The sequence below is a fragment of the Papio anubis genome, chromosome 6 (genome assembly GCF_008728515.1).
Source record: "Papio anubis isolate 15944 chromosome 6, Panubis1.0, whole genome shotgun sequence".
Classification (NCBI taxonomy): domain Eukaryota; kingdom Metazoa; phylum Chordata; class Mammalia; order Primates; family Cercopithecidae; genus Papio; species Papio anubis.
The window spans coordinates 102827527-102847294 of NC_044981.1; the positions used below are offsets into that span (position 1 = coordinate 102827527).

Sequence of the window (19768 nt, forward strand, 5' to 3'; positions counted from 1 at the left end):
GTACTAAAGCAAAAAACCTAGCATTCTGTGGGTAGTTTGAAATGCCAGGTTTGTTTTTGTGGAGTCAGTAGTGTAATGTCTTTTATTTTTTATGCAACCCCTGCTGAAATTTAAAGTCGTGAAATTCAAGAAAACATGGAACTCACACGTTGAGACTGTGCACACTCTGGCTTAGCCTTGGTGCTTTGTTTCAGGTATATAAATTATACATCGCAGTGTAATTCAGAAATGACAGCTTCTCAGAAGGATAATAAAAGATTCTTTGAGCCACAAAGAAGGTTAGAATATATAGTTTTTCTAGCTCAGCTTAGGAAGCTCATGGTTCCCTGCCAGATAGGAATGTTTAAGGCACACACAAGCATTAAGGTCATTAACACACAGAGTCTTACATCTTGTTTCCAGATATAGCAATTGATAAGGTACTAAGATATAGTCACTTTAATGTAAGATATTAAATCTGTCCAATTATACTTATTATTTTCAAAGTATGATATCCATAACAACAGCAACAGTGATATTATCTTACATTTATGTATTGATTTATAGTTTATAAAATGTTTTCTTACAGTATCCCAAATCTGGGCTGGCTAGTAACTTTAAAGTTATTTGGTACTTTTATGTTACTTGTCAGAAGACAATCTTAGTGACCTTTGATTTTATGGAGAAAGAACCTGTCACTAATATAAAGCAACTTATGCATTGATTTTTAAAAAAAAATTTTTTTGAGATGGAGCCTTGCTCTGTTGCCCAGGCTAGAGTGCAGTGGTGTGATCTCAGCTCACTGCAACCTCTGCCTCCCAGGTTCAAGCGATTCTCCTGCCTCAGCCTCCCGAGTAGCTGGGATTAGAAGTGTGTGCCACCAGGGCATTTTTTTGATAGACATGGGGTTTCACCATATTGCCCAGGCTGGTCTTGAACTCTTCATCTCAAGTGATCTGTCCACCTCAGCCTTCCAAAGTGCTGGGATTATAGGCGTGAGCCACTGTGCCTGGCCTGATTTTTGAAAAAAACTCTTGCAGAAGGAAAAAAATGAAAAAGAAAGACCCTTGTAACCTATTGTAACCTAGCTTTCTGTATGGTACTGTTAACAATTGTGAAATTTTTCTTTGTTGAAATTTGGCTTTATCTGCGATAAGAGTTATGTTAAGAAAACAACACCTAAATCAGAAAGCAATTTTAATTTAAATTGATCTGAACCACAAAAGGTTGTTTTCATTTTCAAAATCTTTTCTTAGCTGTTTTTGTGATTCACCTTTCAATATTTTTGTATTGATGTTAGATATAGACTTTATAGACTAATAAGCTAAAATATGACTTCCTATTCACAGGCAAAACTAACAAATGTAGTACCTTATTATCTTATTATCTTTAAATTACAAATATCTGAAGCCCTGTCATAATTGAATGCATCATCCTAAGATTTAAAAACATTATCGTTTTTGAACATTATTTGAAAAATGAACACCACACTAGGGGAAGTGAGGCAGGGCAGCAAATAAATGGGGTAGGACAAGCAGAATTCAATTTATGCATTCTTTTCAAGTAGTTATTGATTATAGAAATAAGTAGTACTACCTATGCTTCTCTTTCAGAACTTTGCAGAAAACACCATGAATGAACTCCTTGGCTGGTATGGCTATGATAAGGTTGAATTAAAAGATGGTGAAGATATTGAATTCAGGAGCTACCCTACAGATGGGGAGAGCCGGCAGCACATTTCTGTTCTCAAAGGTAATGACATTTAATGTCCTTTTGTTCATGCAAAGAAGGATTAACTATCTCAACCTGCCAGAATTGAGTTGCTTTGGGACTCATTTTGTTGATTATGCCAATGGTTGATTTAAACATACATCCCCAATAGTGCTTTCCCATAAGCAGAATTCTGCAGAAATATAAAAGAACAACATAAAACAAAAATAGACACAACTTAATCTCCTCCCAGCTATGGGAGAACTAGATAGAGACTAGCGACCTAAGTGCCATGGTCCTGCATACAAATTTAAAGAAAGGGACAATGTTTGCTAACTAGAGTTTCCTGATGCCTTTGATAGATATCAGTTGTTGGGGACTGGGGCTTCTGTTAAGTGAAATGTTAGGTTTAGATCTTCAGACTGCTAGAGAGATTCACTGTTAGTTTGGTAATCCTCCTTCCTTTTTATTTTTTCAGTGGGAAATCTAAATGATAGTACTATTTTTGTTTTGCTTGACGTTTTCATTCTTTCCCTGCCCCCACACACTTGAATAAGGTAAAAAGAGGAGTAAGAGAGTGGTAGATGATTAGAGCCTATATTACTCTTTAAGAATTTTTTAATCAAAGCCCAGCTAAAGAGTGAAAATTACAGAGCCTTGGCAGAGCTGAATTAACACCGATTCTACCAGTGGGTAGCAGTGCCAGATATCTCATGGGGGAAGTCTGTATGAATACTGAATTTATGAACCTAAATTAGGAATGAGAGCTTGCTTGTCAAAGAAGAGAAGTATGTGAAGAAGCAACCCATTTAAGGAACTTTAATAAAATGTGGGTAAAACAAATTGTACATCATCACTGGCAATTTGATCAATATTTGCATTGCATTCAAAATCTGTTGGCATAAACTACCTGTTCAAACATTTTATTTTCAGTCTTTAAGATAGAGCTTTCCCTTCATATATGCCAAGCAAGGAAATGTAATTGAGCTGTCCTGCAGGCAAGTGGAATTGAGTGTACATGACAAATTTTATGTTAAGCTTACTATAAAATTGTACACATCATGCTACGGAGATAGTATCATCAATTTCACTGTAAATGAAAAATGCACGTCATGAGTTTGTATTCTATAAACTAATAGCTCATATAATACTTGGCCTAGGTAATAATCTTTGCTTCTGGGGAACATACAGCATGCCAGGATATGCTATAGAAGGAAAAAGTTATTTACCATGGTTGAGGTTTTTGTTCATTTGTTTTTTTTAAGTGATTCACATGCAAGGATACGATGTACAAAGCTCATATCATTGTAAGTTTTACAAATTTTTATTTTTGTTATTTTTTAATGGGTATTATCCATACCTTGTGAAGCATCAGTTTTCTTCCCTGCTTCTTTCTCATTGGTTCATGTGATTATATTATGATATAAGTTTATAATACAGTGGGACCTAGTTACAATGCTGGAGGGCATGTTTTAGGCTTTCCCCTGGTAGCCAGAGAGCTATGTTTGCTGTATATCATGTTGTACATGGAAAAAAAGGTTAATTGCCTCTTAATTTTCTTTTCTTTCTTTCTTTTTTTTTTTTTGGAGACAGAATCTTGCTCTGTCACCTAAGCTGGAGTGCAGTGGCGCGATCTCAATTCACTACAACCTCCGCCTCCTGGGTTCAAGCGATTCTTGTGCCTCAACCTCCCAAGTAGCTGGCATTACAGGGGTGTGCCACTATGCCTGGCTGATTTTTGTATTTTTAGTAGAGACGGGGGTCTTACCATGTTGGCCAGGCTGGTTTCAAACTCCTGGCCTTGAGTGGTTTGCCTGCCTTGGCCTCCTGAAGTGCTGGGATTACAGGCCTGAGCCATAGTGCCTGGCCACCTCTCAGTTTTGTTTTGTTTTGTTTTTGTTTTTTGAGATGGAGTCTCACTCTGTCTGGAGTGCAGTAGCATGATCTCAGCTCACTGCAACCTCTGCCTCCCAGATTCAAGTGATTCTCTTACCTTAGCCTCCCGAATAGCTGGGACTACAGGCACACATCACCATGCCTGGCTAATTTTTTGTATTTTTAGTAGAGACGGGGTTTCACCATGTTGGCCAGGCTGATTTTGAACTCCTGACCTCAGGCGATCCATCCTCCTTGGCCTCCCAAAGTACTGGGATTACAGGCGTGAGCCACCTCGCCCAGCCACCACTTCTCAATTTTCTATGGAATTTTACAGTGCTAAAATTTATCACCATGATTCAACTGGAATATTAGCTATCATAGTGGAACAAATTATAAAGGAACCCGTTGGAAATTTATGGTAACCAGACTAAAAAGTTCCTGGATGAACTGGAGTTCTAGTACATTGTTTAAAGATTTGCAAGAAAAAATTTCTTTGGTTCATGGCCATTTTACTTGAGAAAATTAGGAAAAATTTAAGTCTACTGCATTACGTTCTTTGGTCATGTTGAATATGATTTTTTTCTTTTGCAGAAAATTCTTTGCCAAAACCAAAATTACCCGAGGACAGTGTTATTTCACCATACAATATAAGCACAGGCTATTCAGGGCTTGCCACTGGAAATGGACTCAGTGACTCACCTGCAGGGTCAAAGGATCATGGCAATGTGCCCATTATTGTACCTTTAATTCCACCACCTTTCATAAAGCCACCAGCAGGTAAGTCACTACTGGTGTTTTCAGTGATAACAATTCATAGAAAGTTGTTTTAACTATCTTATGAATAATTATTAAATGCTCAAGTTAACTTTGGTAGAGGCTGTCTTAGGGACCTTATAGGTAAGAAATGTTGATACAGGCATTACTTAGAGTATTATTATCATATTAGGAAAATTTCCTTACCTACTACTACTTAGGCTATAAACTTTCAACTGACAATAAACCTTTTCTACCACTGACTACAAAACAATGTTATTTTCCTTCTGTGAAGTCATCTGTTTAAAATGAGAAAAAAACATAAAATGGTTTTTAAAAATAAGATATAGACAATGACTGTTTAGTAAGAAAAAAGTAACCATGGTTGGCCTGTAATCCCTGCACTTTGGGAGGCCAAGGTGGGCGGATCACCTGAGGTCAGGAGTTTGAGACCAGCCTGGCCAACATGATGAAACCCTATCTCTACTAAAAATACAAAAAATTAGTATTTTGGGATTAGCTAGTAATCCCAGCTACTCCGGAGGCTGAGGCGGAAGGATCGCTTGAACCTGGGAGGCAGAGGTTGCCGTGGGCCGAGATCGCGCCACTGCACTCCAACCTGGGCAACAAGAGCACAACTCCGTCTCAACAAAAAGAAAAAGTAACCACGGTTGAACTGGGTGGTGCATAAGGAGGGCCGCCTCTCCTCTGGGGTCTCCTGAGGGGAGGGATAGTTTTATAAAAGGGCATGTGGCAGGCTTGTTCTTCTACATGCCTTCCTCGAAATCTACTAGAGAAACCACCTAGATTAAGCTTGTCCAACCTGTGGCCCAACACAAATTTGTAAACTTTCTTAAAACATTACAAGTTTTTTTTTGAGATTTAATTTTTTTTTTTTTTTCCGAGATGGAGTTTCACTCTTCTCGCCCAGGCTGGAGTGCAGTGGCGCTATCTTGGCTCACTGCAACCTCTGCCTCCAGAGTTCAAGTGATTCTCCTTCCTCAGCCTCTCAAGTAGCTGGGATTACAGCCACTCACCACTGTGCCTGGCTAATTTTTATATTTTTAGTAGATACGGGGTTTCACCATGTTGGCCAGTCTGGTCTTGAACTCCTGACCTCAGGTGATCCACCTGCCTCGGCCTCCCAAAGTGCTGGGATTACAGGTGTGAGCCACCATGCCGGGCCCTAAAACAATTTTTTAATCTCATCAGCTATCGTTATTGTTAATGTATTTTATGTGTGGCCCAAGACAAGATAATTCTTCTTCTAATGTGGCCCAGGGAAGCTCAAATGTTGGACACCCCTGAAGATTATGTATCTTCTCCACCCAGAGTTCTTTCTAATTCCTGGAAACCTCTCTGATAGTTTTTTCTTTTCTTTTCTTTTTTTAATGGAAATCTTTCACTTGTATGATAATGTAATTCATTCTTTTATATTTCCTGAAAATTAGATGGCAGTGTATTAGATCTAGATGGCAGTGGGCTGAGTGTTATGTGATATTGCAAGCTGGGCTATAGGTATGTTTCACACAGAGAAGTTAAATAATATTGTATCTGGCTCGCTATAAAATGTTGGAATCATCCTAGAGTGTTTAGTTGTAACGCTGGTTATTTTTCTGTGTGTTGAATTGAACAATGATAAAACTGAGTTTCAACAGCAGTACTTACTATAACATACTAAAGCTAATGTTTGTGTTTTTATTAGGGAAGATAGGTATTTGGTTATGCATCCATAAACAGTGAAGAAATTTGTAGATACAAGTTCCTCGACCTATGTTATAGATATACTTGCACTGTATTCTAAGTGTTACTCTCATTTTCCTTCATGGTTCCTGCTACATTCTTTTGCTTGGTCTGCTATATTTTAGCAGTAAAAATGTCCCTTCAGCCTGGCATGGTGGCTCACGCCTGTAATCCCAGCACTTTGGGAGGCCAAGGCGAGTGGATCACCTGAGGTCAGGAGTTCAAGACTAGCCTGGCCAACGTGGAGAAACCCTGTCTCTACTAAAACTGCGAAAATTAACTGGGTGTGTTGGCGGGCACCTGTAATCCCAGCTACTCGGGAGGCTGATGTAGGAGAATTGCTTGAGCCCAGGAGGTGGAGGCTGCAGTGAGCTGAGATCATGCCACTGCACTCCAGCCTGGGTGACAGAGTGAGACTCCATCTCAAAAAAAAAAAAATGTCCTTTCATATTGAGGTCTTAGATATGTCATTAAAATCCATTTACCTGTCAAAATCACTTGTAATTGTATTTGTCTACTAATTACTAATGTAATTGGTATATCACATAAAGTTTGCCTTACTAATGTCCCTATTCTTCTTTGGTTGATTGTTTTGTGATATAGAGGGGTCCATATTTATTTCCCAAGGACCAAAGACATACTTTACATAGGCCAAGTGGGAAAAAAAGGGTAACTGATTTTGTAAATGTACAGTTTATGTTTGAATATATGCCCAGTGGCTTAGGGGAGGGGAGATGATGATGAGGGTATCAATAAGGTAGTATGAGTAAGTGACAATTACATGGGGTTCAGATTCAGACAGATTGGGTTCAAATCTAGGCCTTGTCACATACCACCTCTTTGAAGGCGGACAAGTTATATAAGCTCTCTTCCCTTCAGTTTTCTCATCTGTAGAATGGGGATCCCAGCCCTACCTCATGTGGTTGTTGTCGAGATGAGATAAGAAAATGTACGTAAGGCTGGGCGTGGTGGCTCATGCCTGTAATCCCAGCACTTTGGGAGGCCAAGGTGGGTGGATCACCTGAGATCAGGAGTTCGAGACCAGCCTGACCAACATGGAGAAACCCCATTTCTACTAAAAATACAAAATTAGCCTGGTGTGATGGCACATGCCTGTAATCCCAGCTACTAGGGAGGCTGAGGTAGGAGAATCGCTTGAACCTGGGAGGATCGCTTGAACCTGGGAGGTGGAGGCTGCGGTGAGCCGAGATCGCACCATTGCATTCCAGCCTGGGCAAGAAGAGCGAAACTCCATCTCAAAAAGAAAATGTATGTAAAGCCCTTAGCATAGTGCCTGCCACACAAAACCAGACCTTTTTTCTTTTTTTCTGCCCTAGAGTTATCATGCAAATAAATTGTGCATAAGAAGGTGTACATCCAAATGCAAATTGATCTCTAAGATTTATTTGAGCAAAGCAAACAGCTTTAGAAATTAGCATAGCTGAGGCTAACATAAGTTTGGCATGCCAAAAAACCTGCCCTGGAGTTTCCTGGTGAGCCAGCCACGTGGAATTCAAGCACACAGCTCCTATTTAACTCTAATTCCACATCAGATCAGGAAATAAATATGTGAAGGGACAGAGGCCAAAAATTGAGCCTTGAAAGTCTTAGATGTAGGAACTCTGAGGAATTAGAAGCCAGAGTAACTGAACACCAGTGGTTTTATTGGTTTTGTGCTGTCTTCCATGGAATTCCAAGGCGCTCATCTGTTGAAAATAAAATGTAGGGAAGGACATGTTTAATTTTCTGTCTCTGCTCTCAACTTTGATTCTGTCCTACTCAAGGGTTCTATATGACAAGACAAAGATACAAAAAGATTCTCTACTTTTAAGGAGCTTATTCTCTTAGTTACCAAGCAGGAACTTATAGGAAAGTTGAATTTTGATTTAGTCATACTATCTAGGGCAGGGGTCTGCAAACCTTTTCTGTAAAGGGTCAGATAGTATTTTAGACTTTTTAGACCATACTGTCTCTATCACAACTACAGAGCTCTTCTGTTGTAGCAGAAAGGCAGCCATAGATAATACAGAAAGAAATGGGTGTGGCTGTGTTCCAATAAAGCTTTATTTACAAAGAAGACAGTGGGCCGGGTTTGGCCCGGGGCATAATTTGCTGCTTGTGCTAGGGTAAGATTAGCCAAAGTCTCCTGATAGCAGGAAGGTGACTAGAGTTTCAAAGAGTCAGACTGTGGACTTTGCTGAGGTGCACTATGTAATATTTCAAGAAAGGAAGTACAAGGGCAGGAAAATAGTGAGTTTTCAGGGTGTTTGGTGAGCTCTGTCACAATATTTGTTGAATAAATGAATGAATGACTGATACTCAAATCTTATTGCACATATATAAGCATTTCACTGAGAAAATATTTGTCTGGATTAGTCCCAACCTGTTCGACCTTGACCACAGCTTCCTTGATAGTGAAATGAGGATTCCATCACTCTTAATTATCCGTGGCTAAAGTCAACAGATTATCCAGAACTTCCATCTAGTGAATCGTTTTAACTCTTCCATTGCTGAAACTTTTACCAGAGTTGTGATTCAAGGTAATTGAGTTGAGATATGCTGTCAGTTTTCTAGCTATATGTAGGTTAATGCGGCATTCCTATGGGGAAACAAACAAAGGGTACAGTGGCTAGGAGCAAAAGGCCCCTTGATAATCAGCCCTTGAATAATTTAGCGTTGACTGTATCATGCAAGTTCACCTCTCCATATAGGGAAGATGAGGATCACGTGTATGCTTTGGATTCCTGTGTTAGTGTTCAAATTACTGTAAACTGGCTATGTGAAAATGCTAATAATGCCTTTTATTTTATTAAATTTTTTAGACTTCATGAAATTTATTCACATTGATTATTTTATTTAATTTGGGCTTCATATAACTCTGGGAAATAGCATGTTAGATATTGAATTTAAAGAGCTGAAGTTCAAATAGGGTTAAATGGCTTTTTCAAGGTCACATGGCTTCTAAGTACTTGAGCCAAGACTGGTACTGAGGTCTTCTGACTCCTAATCCAAAATTCTTTTTAATGTAAATTGCCTTTTAGCATATTCTTACAAAATTTCCCTAGATTGTATCAGAATAATAATGCCTATTAATATACTACTTCCAGATACCCCAATGACAGGACATACACTCTCTTCCGGCTAAAAGTTACTTTTTCAAGTCCACATTTTTGGGGATACTCGATGAGTTCTTCCCTAACCCTGAGAATCTGTGGTTCTATAAACGTGGATGGCCCATAGGGGTAAAATTTTACAGTTCTTGCCATCATGAGGCAAGTTGCTTCTCTTTGGGGTTACCAGAGGGCTCCATCCAGTCAGGTACTGTTTCCCAAGCATGTGTTTCATGTGCTGGGGCAGGCTTACCACTGGATCCCATCCATGTCTTGGCAGCCAGTGGGCCCAGTGGAATACTCATGATTGGGAACATGGTGATACTGCATTCACTTGGATTTCCACTCTCCTTTCTCACAGCTGCATACAGAATTGTGGGTGTAGCTTACTTCTGGGCCTGAAGAATTGCTCTTCTGGCGTTGCCTTCCCTTTTCTCTGGAGAAGGGGAGCTCCTGTGTCTTGGTGGTTACCACAGCATTGACCCTGCTCTGGCCACACGTGTGCATTCATCTTCCAACTCTGTGCTGCCTTTCCCCCAGCAGAGACAGCCTCTGGCCCTTGGTATAGTTTGTGACATCACAGGCATTACTATGGTAACAGATGTGTTATAAACACAGGATAATAGCTTTGCTTTTGCTTTCCCCATCCCCCGCCCCCATGCAGTGAAGGGAATCACCATGATCCTTAAATAATAATCACAGACTTTTTTGCAGACTCTAGGAAATGAACAGAATAAGGCTTTGTCATATAGGCAAGCCATGAAGAAAACTGTTATAAGAATATTAGAAAATAATAAAAGTATTGACCAACACTTTCTTTTTGTGCAAACACGTCTTTATTCTTTCAGTTTGAACAAATGTAAAAACCTCCTTTGCTAATTTAAAAAATCACATCATGAACATAATCTGAAGTGGCAAAAAATATATCAGAGAGAATTTTGAAAGATAACTTAGGTTAATTAAACTGTAACTTGGCTGTAATTCATCTCATGTTAGAGACTTTAGCATGGGTTCAACCCTTTGAGACTTCATTCGAAGATGATCATGCCTGTAAAGGGCTTAGGCATGGATTGTAAGAACTGTGCTGTAGTGAGTCTTCATTAAGATATTTGGCCTTCTCTGATTTTAATTGAGCATTAAATTTGGTCCCCTCCAAGTTTGATGATTGAGGTAAAGCACTCAGAAGGGATTTTGGATACACATCTTTGTCAAAGGCCTTATAATGGTCTTCACTGCTTTACAAGTGTAATAGCGCTTGGCTGCATTGACTGGCCATCAGCTTTCTGCAGTGGTAGGGCAGGTTTGGGTCTCCCCACCTTGTCAACTTCTGGTCAAAGTAGCCAGGGTAGACCCTGGCCCAGTTGAGACTCAAACCAGGACTTTTTCCCCTCTAGTTTCGGGTTTGCTCCATGACAACATTTTGCTCCCAAGAATTTTTTTTTAAATTAATAAAACTATCAGTGTGATTGTTTTTGTTCATGAGGAAAAATGAAATGAAGCAACTTTTTCTAGTGAGAGCTTTCCTGCTGCAGAAAACACTGTATACCTAGAAAACCACATTTTAGATCTGAATCTTTTGACAGGTTTTCCCAGAGGCTTACAACTTGCCTATTCCAAGTCCAGAATCCCTGTAAATCTCTGAATACTTTAAAATGAAATGAAATGTGAAAAAAAGAGGGAATATACTTCTCTTTATGCATTTATGTGGCAGTCTTCAATGAAGTGTCTTTTACCTCAAATGAAAAGTGCCCTTATTCTTATTTCTTACCATGTTCGCACATTTGAAGTAAAAGGAAGAGCATGTCCACATGGCCCACACAGGTTTGTGTGGAGCAAGATAAGATCAATCCCCTAAAACCAGCTTGATTTCCTGTGTGCAGAAATGTCTTGTCTTTCTTTGAAAACAACGACCATTTCCTGGCCTCCAGGATGGTTTGCTTTTCAGTTAGTTTTCCAAATTTGAGTTCCATTATAGTCAGGGAAATATGATATATTTTTTCAGGCAAATCTTGAAATTCCTAAGGGGTTATAAGAACTGGGCTCTAAGGAACCATTAGCTTAACGGAGAATATGGAAACAGTCACATGATCTGCTAACCTCTGTATATAGCTGAGTAACCCACAGTTAATAAGCATGTTACTTTTTGGCTTTTATAATTCCGACATGAAGTTGTACTTGCAGGGAAATGGGAATGAGAATGTGGTTTGCATTATGGTTATTATTTATTTTATCTGTTATTCAATATTCTTGGGGCTTGCATATGATGATGTGTTCCAAATAGCCATTGAGAAAACAGGATTTAATCAAAATTGCTTTGGACTTTATTTGTCCAACTTTTAAAATATGATTATTAAATAAAATTACCTAGAGTTAATGGGATTGGGATGACTTACTATTTATGAACCAGTTGCAATTCTCAAAAAAAAAAAGAAAGAAAGAAAAAGAGTTCACTGAACCCTCAGTTTTCCCAATCACTTAGGATAAGGACAGGAGGAATTAATGATGAATGGCAGAAATAAGAGTACTTAATAATGTAATGATATAATCTCATCATAGCTAATAGTTTCTGAGCATGTATTATGCGTTGTGCTAATAGATTTATGTCATTTAATTTTCACAACTCTATGTGGATGCTATTATTAACCTTGTTTTACAGATGAGAAAACTGAGGCCCAGAAAAGTTGAGCAACTTGCCTGAGGTTACACAGATACTGAGTGGCAGAGCTGATATTTGAACCTATACATTATGTCTCCTTAGCCTATATCCTTAACCACTGGATTATCCAAAACACTATGCCAGTATTTCAGTCAGTTAAGTATTTACTGAATGTTCTTTACGTTGTGCTAGAAATACAGATATATGTCATCATCCGTGACTACCAAGAACTTAATAGTACTGTTGGCATATGATCAAAACATCATTCTAGTTTGACTTTGGAATGTATGATATAATTTTAGTTGCATATGGAGGGTGGATGGTAGGACTACAAGGGTAATTAAAGTGGAGTAGCAAAAAGTCTATAGGCAGATAATCAATAACTGTTATATTTATACAGTTGAGGGGAAATGGTGCCTGAAACTTAATATAGGCTAGAAGATAGTAATTTAAAATTCAAAGTGATAAAGATCCAAAATGAAACCTGAAAATGTTAGCCACTATGATGTGGGTCCTGCTTTATTGTTCTCTTTATAGTTAAGGGTTCTTGAAAGTGTGTAAGGCATATTTTAGTGTGTTCTGTCATTTTTAATGCCAGATGAAATGTATAATTTGAGTGGTAGCATGTTGTGGTGAAGACTGCCAGAGCAAGAACCAGGAGACCTGGGTTGCTAATGCCAGCTCTGCCATTTATTGGCCATGTAATCTTGAATAAGGTAGTTTCTCTAAGCGTTAGTTTCCTTGTCTGCAAAATGATGTGGTTAGCTTAGGTGATCTGTTACTTCCCTATATTTATAAAATCCTTGTTTTGTGACTTGTATGGTTAGTTGCTCTCCTGATTTTATGATTTGAGGGGGTATGTTTTAATATGCTTTGATATGTACTTGTTAATTGAACAGATATAAAGCAAACTGCGTATATGTATAGTTACAGCAGCCAGAAGTCTGATGAAAGATTTATGCTGCTTGGGACAACTTTTAATGATTGTTACTTTTTACTTTGAACAAATAGTGAATGAAGTAATAAGATTTAACATTTTTTAAGACACCAAGTGCTAGAAAATATGAAATGTGAGTAAATAAAAAGGTTCATATGCTATTCGAACTAATCATTTTGATGTTATGCATAGTGATTACTAGAATAATTCCCAAAGTTTCTTTGACAGAGACATCACATTAGTTTAACTTACCAAAACAGACAGAAGAAATAGAAAACTTGAGTAGTCCTGTATCTATGGAAGAAATAAAATAATTGAATCTTTTCTACAAAGAATATTCCAGACCTAGATGGCTTCAATGGTAAATTCTATGAAACATTTAAGAAAAACAACAACAACAACAACAACAACAAAACCAAAACAACAACAACAAAAAAGAAGTTGGAGAAACTTTTTCAGAGAATAGGAGAAGAAATAAATACTTAGACTTATTTTATGATCTCAGCATAACATTGATCACATTACATGCCAAGGTCATTGTAAGTAGGGGAAACAATAATTTAATGTAATTTTATTACATTAAAATTGAAAACTTCTGGCTGGGTGTGGTGGCTCACACCTGTATTCCTAGCACTTTGGGAGGCCAAGGTGGGGGGATCACTTGAACTCAGGAGTTTGAGACTGGCCTGGGCAACATGGCAAAATCCTGTCTCTACTAAAAATACAAAAATAAGCTGGGCATGGTGGCACATGACTGTAGTCCCAGCTATTTGGGAGGCTGAGGCATGAGAATTGCTTGAACCTGGGAGGTAGAGGTTGTAGTAAGCCAAGATTACAACACTGCACTCCAGCCTGTGTGACAGCGAGACTCTGTCTCAAAAAAAAAAAAAAAAAAGGAAAACTTCTGTTCATCCTGAACATTGATGCAAAAATACTGAGCAAAATTATAGCAAACCAAAGCCAATAATATATACAAAATGTTAATACATATGACTATTTAGATTTTTTTTTTTCTAGGAATGCAAGGTTGGTTTAAATTTTAAAAATCAGTCAATATAATTAACAAAGTAAAACCTCTGTTAAGGTAAAACCGTTAACAGAATAAAGTAATAGCTGCAGCAGCAATTTTGATAAAATTTAGCACTATAAATGATTTTAAAAACTTTTGGCAAAGGAGGAATAGAATGGAACTTCCTTAATCTGTCCAAAGGTATCCACAGAACACTCCACAGCCAATATTATACTTAATAGTGAAGTATTGAAAACTTTCCTCTTGATACCAAGAATGAGATTAAGATGACCATTATTGGCCAGGCACAGTGGTTCCTGCCTGTAATACTAGTACTTTAGGAGGCCGAGGCGGGCAGATCACTTGATGACAGAAGTTTGAGAACAGCCCAGCCTTCAGGGCAAAACCCAGTCTGTACTAAAAATACAAAAATTAGTAGGGTGTGGTGGTGTGCTCCTGTAATCCCAACTACTCGGGAGGATGAGGATGGAGAATTACTGGTACCCAGGAGGCAGAGGTTGCAGTGAGTGGAGGTTGTGGTGAGCTGGGATTGCACTATTGTACTCCAGCCTGGGCAACAGAGCGAGACTCTGTCTCAGAAAAAAAAAAAAAAAGAAAGAAAAAAGAAAAGAAAGACCAGTATCTCCCACTTCTATTCAATTTTGTACTGGTATTAACAGACAATTATTTAATAAGGAAATAAAAAGAAGTAGGAAACTCAAGATTTGTAAGACAGAAATGCTATTTTGTATAGACCTCCCTACAGTCAATCTGCAGGTTAACTATTATAATTCATGACTCAATTTATCAAAGTCTCTAAACACTGTCAATATCTGCATATCAATTATATCTCTATATTCCAGCCATAAAAATTTCAAAAATGAACCTTAAAATATAATTTAAAATAGTATTAGACACATCAAATACCTAGGAAAATAATCACACAAAATATGTGTAAGATTGTTACACACAGAATCATAAACATTGCTGAGAGAAATTAAAGAAGACCTAAATGAATAGAGGGACATGCCATGTTTATAGATTAGAGACTAACTATTGTAAAGAGGAAGATTCCTCCCAAATTGGCTCTATATGTTTAAATCTAATTCTGATAAAAATCCTGCATAAAATTTTGTGGAAATTAAAAAGTTGTTTTTTAAAATGTATATGGAGATGCACAGGAGCAAAAATAGTTCAATCTTGAAGAAAAAAATAAAATTGGAAGACTTATACTCTTAGATATCAAGATTTATTGTAAGGACAGAATAATTATGATAGTAGGCAACGATGCAAGGATATGTGTATAAACAATTACAACAAGAGTCCAGAAACAAATCTAAATTGATACTTGACTCATGATAAATATATTAGTCAGCTCAGGCTGACATAAAATACCATAGACTGGGTAGCTTAAACAACCAAAATTATTTTCTCACAGTTCTGGAGACTGGAAATCAAGATCAGAGTACCAGCAGGGTCAATGTCTGGTGAAGGCTGTCTCCTTGGAGTGTAGATCACTGCCTTATTACTATGTCCTCATGTGGTGAAGGGAGAGAGAGAGAGAGCAGGCTCTCTGCTGTCTCTTCTCATAAGGGCACTAATCCCACTGGACAAGGGCCCCATCCTCATGATCTCATTTAACACTAATTATCTTCCAAAGGCGTCATCTCCAATTGCCATCATATTGGGGATTAGAGCTTCAACATGTGAATTTGGGGGACACACAAACATTCAGTCTATAATGACAAAGATGACATGGTAGAGCAGTGGAGAAAGGATGGTCTTTTCAATAAATATGTTTATGGTAAAAAATGTATGTTGATTCTCTACTTCACGTCATTCATAAAAAGTTCTACATGAATTGTTGATCTAAATGTGACAGGTAAAACAATAGAGCTTCTAGGGAATACCTAGGGGAATATATTTATGATCTTGAATACACCAATATTTCTTAAACTACATACATAAAGCACTAACCATAATGGAAAAAGTTAATTAAATGTAATAAAATTAAGAATGTTTGTTGATTTTTAAAAATCTTTCAGGTTGCTTGGTGGATACAATGTGCGTTATTCCAGTGATGGATACACTGAAGGCCTTGACTTCACCACAGTGCAATGTATCAATGTTGTTAAATTGTACTCATATCCCATGAATTTATACAAATAAAAAAAGAAAAAAATCTTTCAAAAGAATGAAAAAACAAATCACTGAGTACCAGATGATGTTAGTAATACATTTCCCTATAAAAGACTCATATTGACAATGTATAAAGAACCTCTGTCAATAAAAATAAAACAGCTCAATAGAAAAATGGGCAAAAATGTAAACGGGCCCTTCATCAAAGAAAATATCCAAGTTATCAATAAACATGAAAAGTTTTTCAATCTCATTACTCATTAGGGACATCAGATTTGAAATCATAGTGAGACCCCAGTAAACACATACGAGAATGGCAAAAATGAAGACGATTGACAATACCAAGTTTGAGGAGGATATGGAACAACTGGGACTCTCATGCATAGCTGGTGAAAGTGTAAATACATATAACCACTATTGAAAGCTGATTGGCAATATCTATGAATGCTGAACATACACATATGCAATAATTTATACAATTAAGTATTCTTGAAAATGTATAAGGCAATAATTCTGTCTTAGGTATGTTCTCAACACAAATGTGTATATATGTGAGCCAAAGGCACATAAAATAATCTTCATAGCATTTATTCATAATAGCTAAAAACTGGGAACAACCCAAATGTTCACCAGCAATCATTAACATACACTTGGGATTCCTTAGATGGGCTTAGGTGGGTATGTGTAGGTCCTGAAGTTGACTGTGAAATTGTGTATATATCATATGTGCACAATTTAGGAAAGGCTGGTTTTTTTTTTTCCCTCAAAAAGATCCTTGTCTCAAAAAATGCTAAGAATTCCTGCGTGCGTACGAGATCTAGATTTCCATCGTTTTTAAGAAAAGTTTAAACTCCTCCTAATTTAAGCAACTAAGCCCTGGAATGTAATTTAACTTTTTAATCCTATGTTTAGTCTGTTCATAGCTTTCTCAAATCAAGTAGAATATTTAAAATCTCATCATTCCTTATTATTAAGGAATTATCACCAAGTGAAATGCAAATGTATCATGGTGAAGCCTAAAAATTAAGTTATAGGCATAAGGCGTAAATATACCCCTCTGTGGTCTACTTCAGAGCTGCATTTGATATGGTGTAAAGTAGAGAGTAATTAGGGGACACTGGATGAGTGACAAAAGTAGAATATACAATATCTCTATACCAGTGGTTCTTATCAGGGGGTGACTTGGCCCCCAGGGGACATTTGGTAATATTGAGAGACATTTTTGGTTGTCACAGCTGGGAGAAGGGGTACTAATGGCATCTAGTGGTTAGAGGCCGGATATGGTGCTAAATGTCTTGCAATGTACAGGACAGCCCACACAAATTATCTGGCTGAAAATATGAACAGTGCTGTGCTTTAGAAACCAGACTCCACAGTGATGACAGGTCTGTGTGTGGGACACCTCTTGTGTTCCTCTTCAAATCCTCTTGACCCCACGTGTTACTCCCATGATTGCTGTAACACTTTGACTGGCTTGGGCTTGTGCATTCTGAAAGTTACGTGCCTTGCACCTGTGGCATATGTCTCTCGCTTCCTGCTCTGGGACTTCTCTGACATAGCAGCATGGGCATCCCATGTGGATCCTTTTGGCGTTCACTTACACATTTACAAACCGGCAGTGTAGGGGATTAACATATTATATCATCAGGGCATGAGAGTGGAATAGATTTTTCCTTCTTTTGTCCCCTGGGTCGATAGTTATGAAATGTTTTCATAAACTCCAAAGAATTACCTCTGCAATTGAACACCAGTCTTCCTTAGCAGTGGCTGACTCAATAGCACATCCTTCTGCTGGCTCTTTCTTCTCCCTAGGTTCATTTCTCTTGTCCCTCACTCCTACTTCCTGGCATCACATGCCCAATAAAGCACCTACATGCAAGTCTTTGACTCAAATTCTGTTTTCTGGGAAACCCAGGATGAAATACCATGTGTATGGAAGTCCACAGTGAAAGACCAGAAATTAATGGAAGAGAATATAAAAAAGTTAAAATTTTATGAATATTTGTCTTTTTCCCTTTAAAGTCCAGCATGAATATATAATGAAAGAGTAAAAAGAGAGCACCAGATTCTCAGTGACACAATAATGGAGCACTCAGAAAGGGCCATTTCTAAAATTGTCCTGTCTGCCAAAGAATTTTCTAAGCCTCTTATGATAGGGGTAAGGAAAAACAGTGGTGGCTACACAGAAAGAGAAGAAACAAAGAAACTGAGTCAGAAGTTCGAGTGAAAGAGGAAAGAAAAAAGAATATCCTTTGCCTCAACTCCATTAAATGGATTGTGTTATTGTGAGAGCTTTAGAATGCTAGAATTTTACTTAGAAGAAACCTAGAATATCATCTAATTAAATGTTCCCTTTTATGGAAGAGGAAATGAGGTCTAGAGAGGTTAAATGACCTTCTCAAGGTCACTCTGTTGCCTTAATGGCAGAACCAGGACCAGAACTCACTTCTGAAATGGGGACACAATCTAATCATGGATTCTAAATCACATACTTCTGTGATTCCGGAGGCAGCCCAGAACTTCTCTTGACATTCTCTAAACTCTTTTTGGAGTTATGACCTAGCTAGGATAATACTTTCAGGATACCCTGTCCCAGGTCAACAAGGAGCTAAGACGCTAACAGGAAATGAGAGGAAATGTCAGCTGTGCCTTTCCTTTCTTGTTAGAGGGTGGCTGTGTTTCTAGCATTTCTTGTTATTCTAGGGACAGTCCCAGTGCTGACTTCTCAAAGTTCCTGTTAAATGGAGAAGACTTAATTGATTAACTTGACCAAGGAGAGTGGTAATAATGATCCCGTTCTGTTTTAGGGCTTTTCACTGGTGTTTCCCTCTAAGACAACTTTGTTCTCGAAGGCAGTGCCCTTGGCTTCCTCCCACTATTTCCCCACTGGGTATCTAACACCCAAGGTGGACCCAGTAAGAATGCTTTTCTTCTCCTTATGCTGAGGCCCCAGGTCAGATATTTTATTCTAGTGAGCAAGACACATATGCTCCTGTCTTACCTGGCTCACAGTCTGGTGGAAGAGATAGACTTTAAAACACACACACACAAACAAAAACAAAAACAAAAAACAACTCAGTGAAGTCTTGATAATTACCAAGTCCAGAGTGCTGTGGGATCTGACCAGGTTTGGGGTCAGGGAAGGTCTCCCTAGGATGAGGTTTAAGATAAGGTACAAGGGACTGAATTCATCAGTAGGACTAAATTGGCAAAGGAATTTAGGGTTGTAAGGGAGGAAGCAGCACATGTAAATGCTGAGTGGAGGGAGGGCCTCAAGGAAGTGAAAGAAGCCAGAATCCAGAAAGCAGACAGGTGAGAGGCTGGTGTGGTCTTAGGAGCCATGGAGGCCATGTCAGGAGTGCCATTTTCTTCTTGAGGGCAGTGGATGCCACTGAAGGGTTTTGAGCAGGTGAGAGCAGTGGTCATATTTGTGTTTCAGAAGAATTTTCTAGATGCAGAATGGAGAGAAGGAACTACATGACAGTGAGTTCGGAGGCTACTTGTAGTATGGGCAAGAGATATGGGTGGCTTCACTGGGATTGAGAGCAACAAATTCCATGAAGATAAGGCACCTAGAACAGTGCTTCACATATAAGTAGACTCGATAAGCATTCATTGAATGAATGAATGATTGGGTGTAGTATGAAAACTTTTTTTTTTTTTTTTTGCGGCAAGGTCTCATTTTGTCGCCCAGGTTGGAGTCAAGTGGTGCCATCACGGCTCACCACAGCCTTGACCTCCCTGAGCTCAGGTGATCCACCTACCTCTGCCTCTTCAGTATCTGGGACTATAGGCATGCACCATCATGCCCAGCTAATTTTTGTATTTTTTGTAGAGATGGTGTTTCGCCATGT

The 19768-nt window shown here is 38.3% G+C and overlaps 1 protein-coding gene and 1 long non-coding RNA gene across 14 annotated transcripts in view; one reads left to right on the forward strand and one right to left on the reverse strand.

The window, feature by feature from the left end:
• LOC101015920 (sine oculis-binding protein homolog) overlaps positions 1 to 19768 on the forward strand; it is a 172294-nt gene that overhangs the window by 11677 nt on the left and 140849 nt on the right. For 9 of the 12 annotated variants that reach the window (XR_646291.2, XR_646290.2, XM_003897976.3 and 6 more), the window contains 2 exons: positions 1593 to 1731; positions 4159 to 4344. Coding sequence is in view for 7 of the 12 variants with exons in the window: in XM_003897976.3 (XP_003898025.1) it covers positions 1593 to 1731; positions 4159 to 4344 (325 nt within the window). In the remaining 5 variants the exon portion in view is untranslated. The other 3 variants (XM_021937657.2, XM_031667695.1, XM_021937661.2) reach the window with 3 other exon arrangements.
• LOC103883906 lies at positions 7707 to 9712 on the reverse strand. 2 transcript variants are annotated; one of them, XR_004184573.1, is made up of 3 exons: positions 9427 to 9712; positions 8447 to 8662; positions 7707 to 7769 (listed from the first exon to the last, which is right to left on the reverse strand). It is a non-coding gene; the product is annotated as an uncharacterized LOC103883906 (long non-coding RNA). The 2 variants fall into 2 exon arrangements; XR_004184574.1 differs by lacking the exon at positions 8447 to 8662.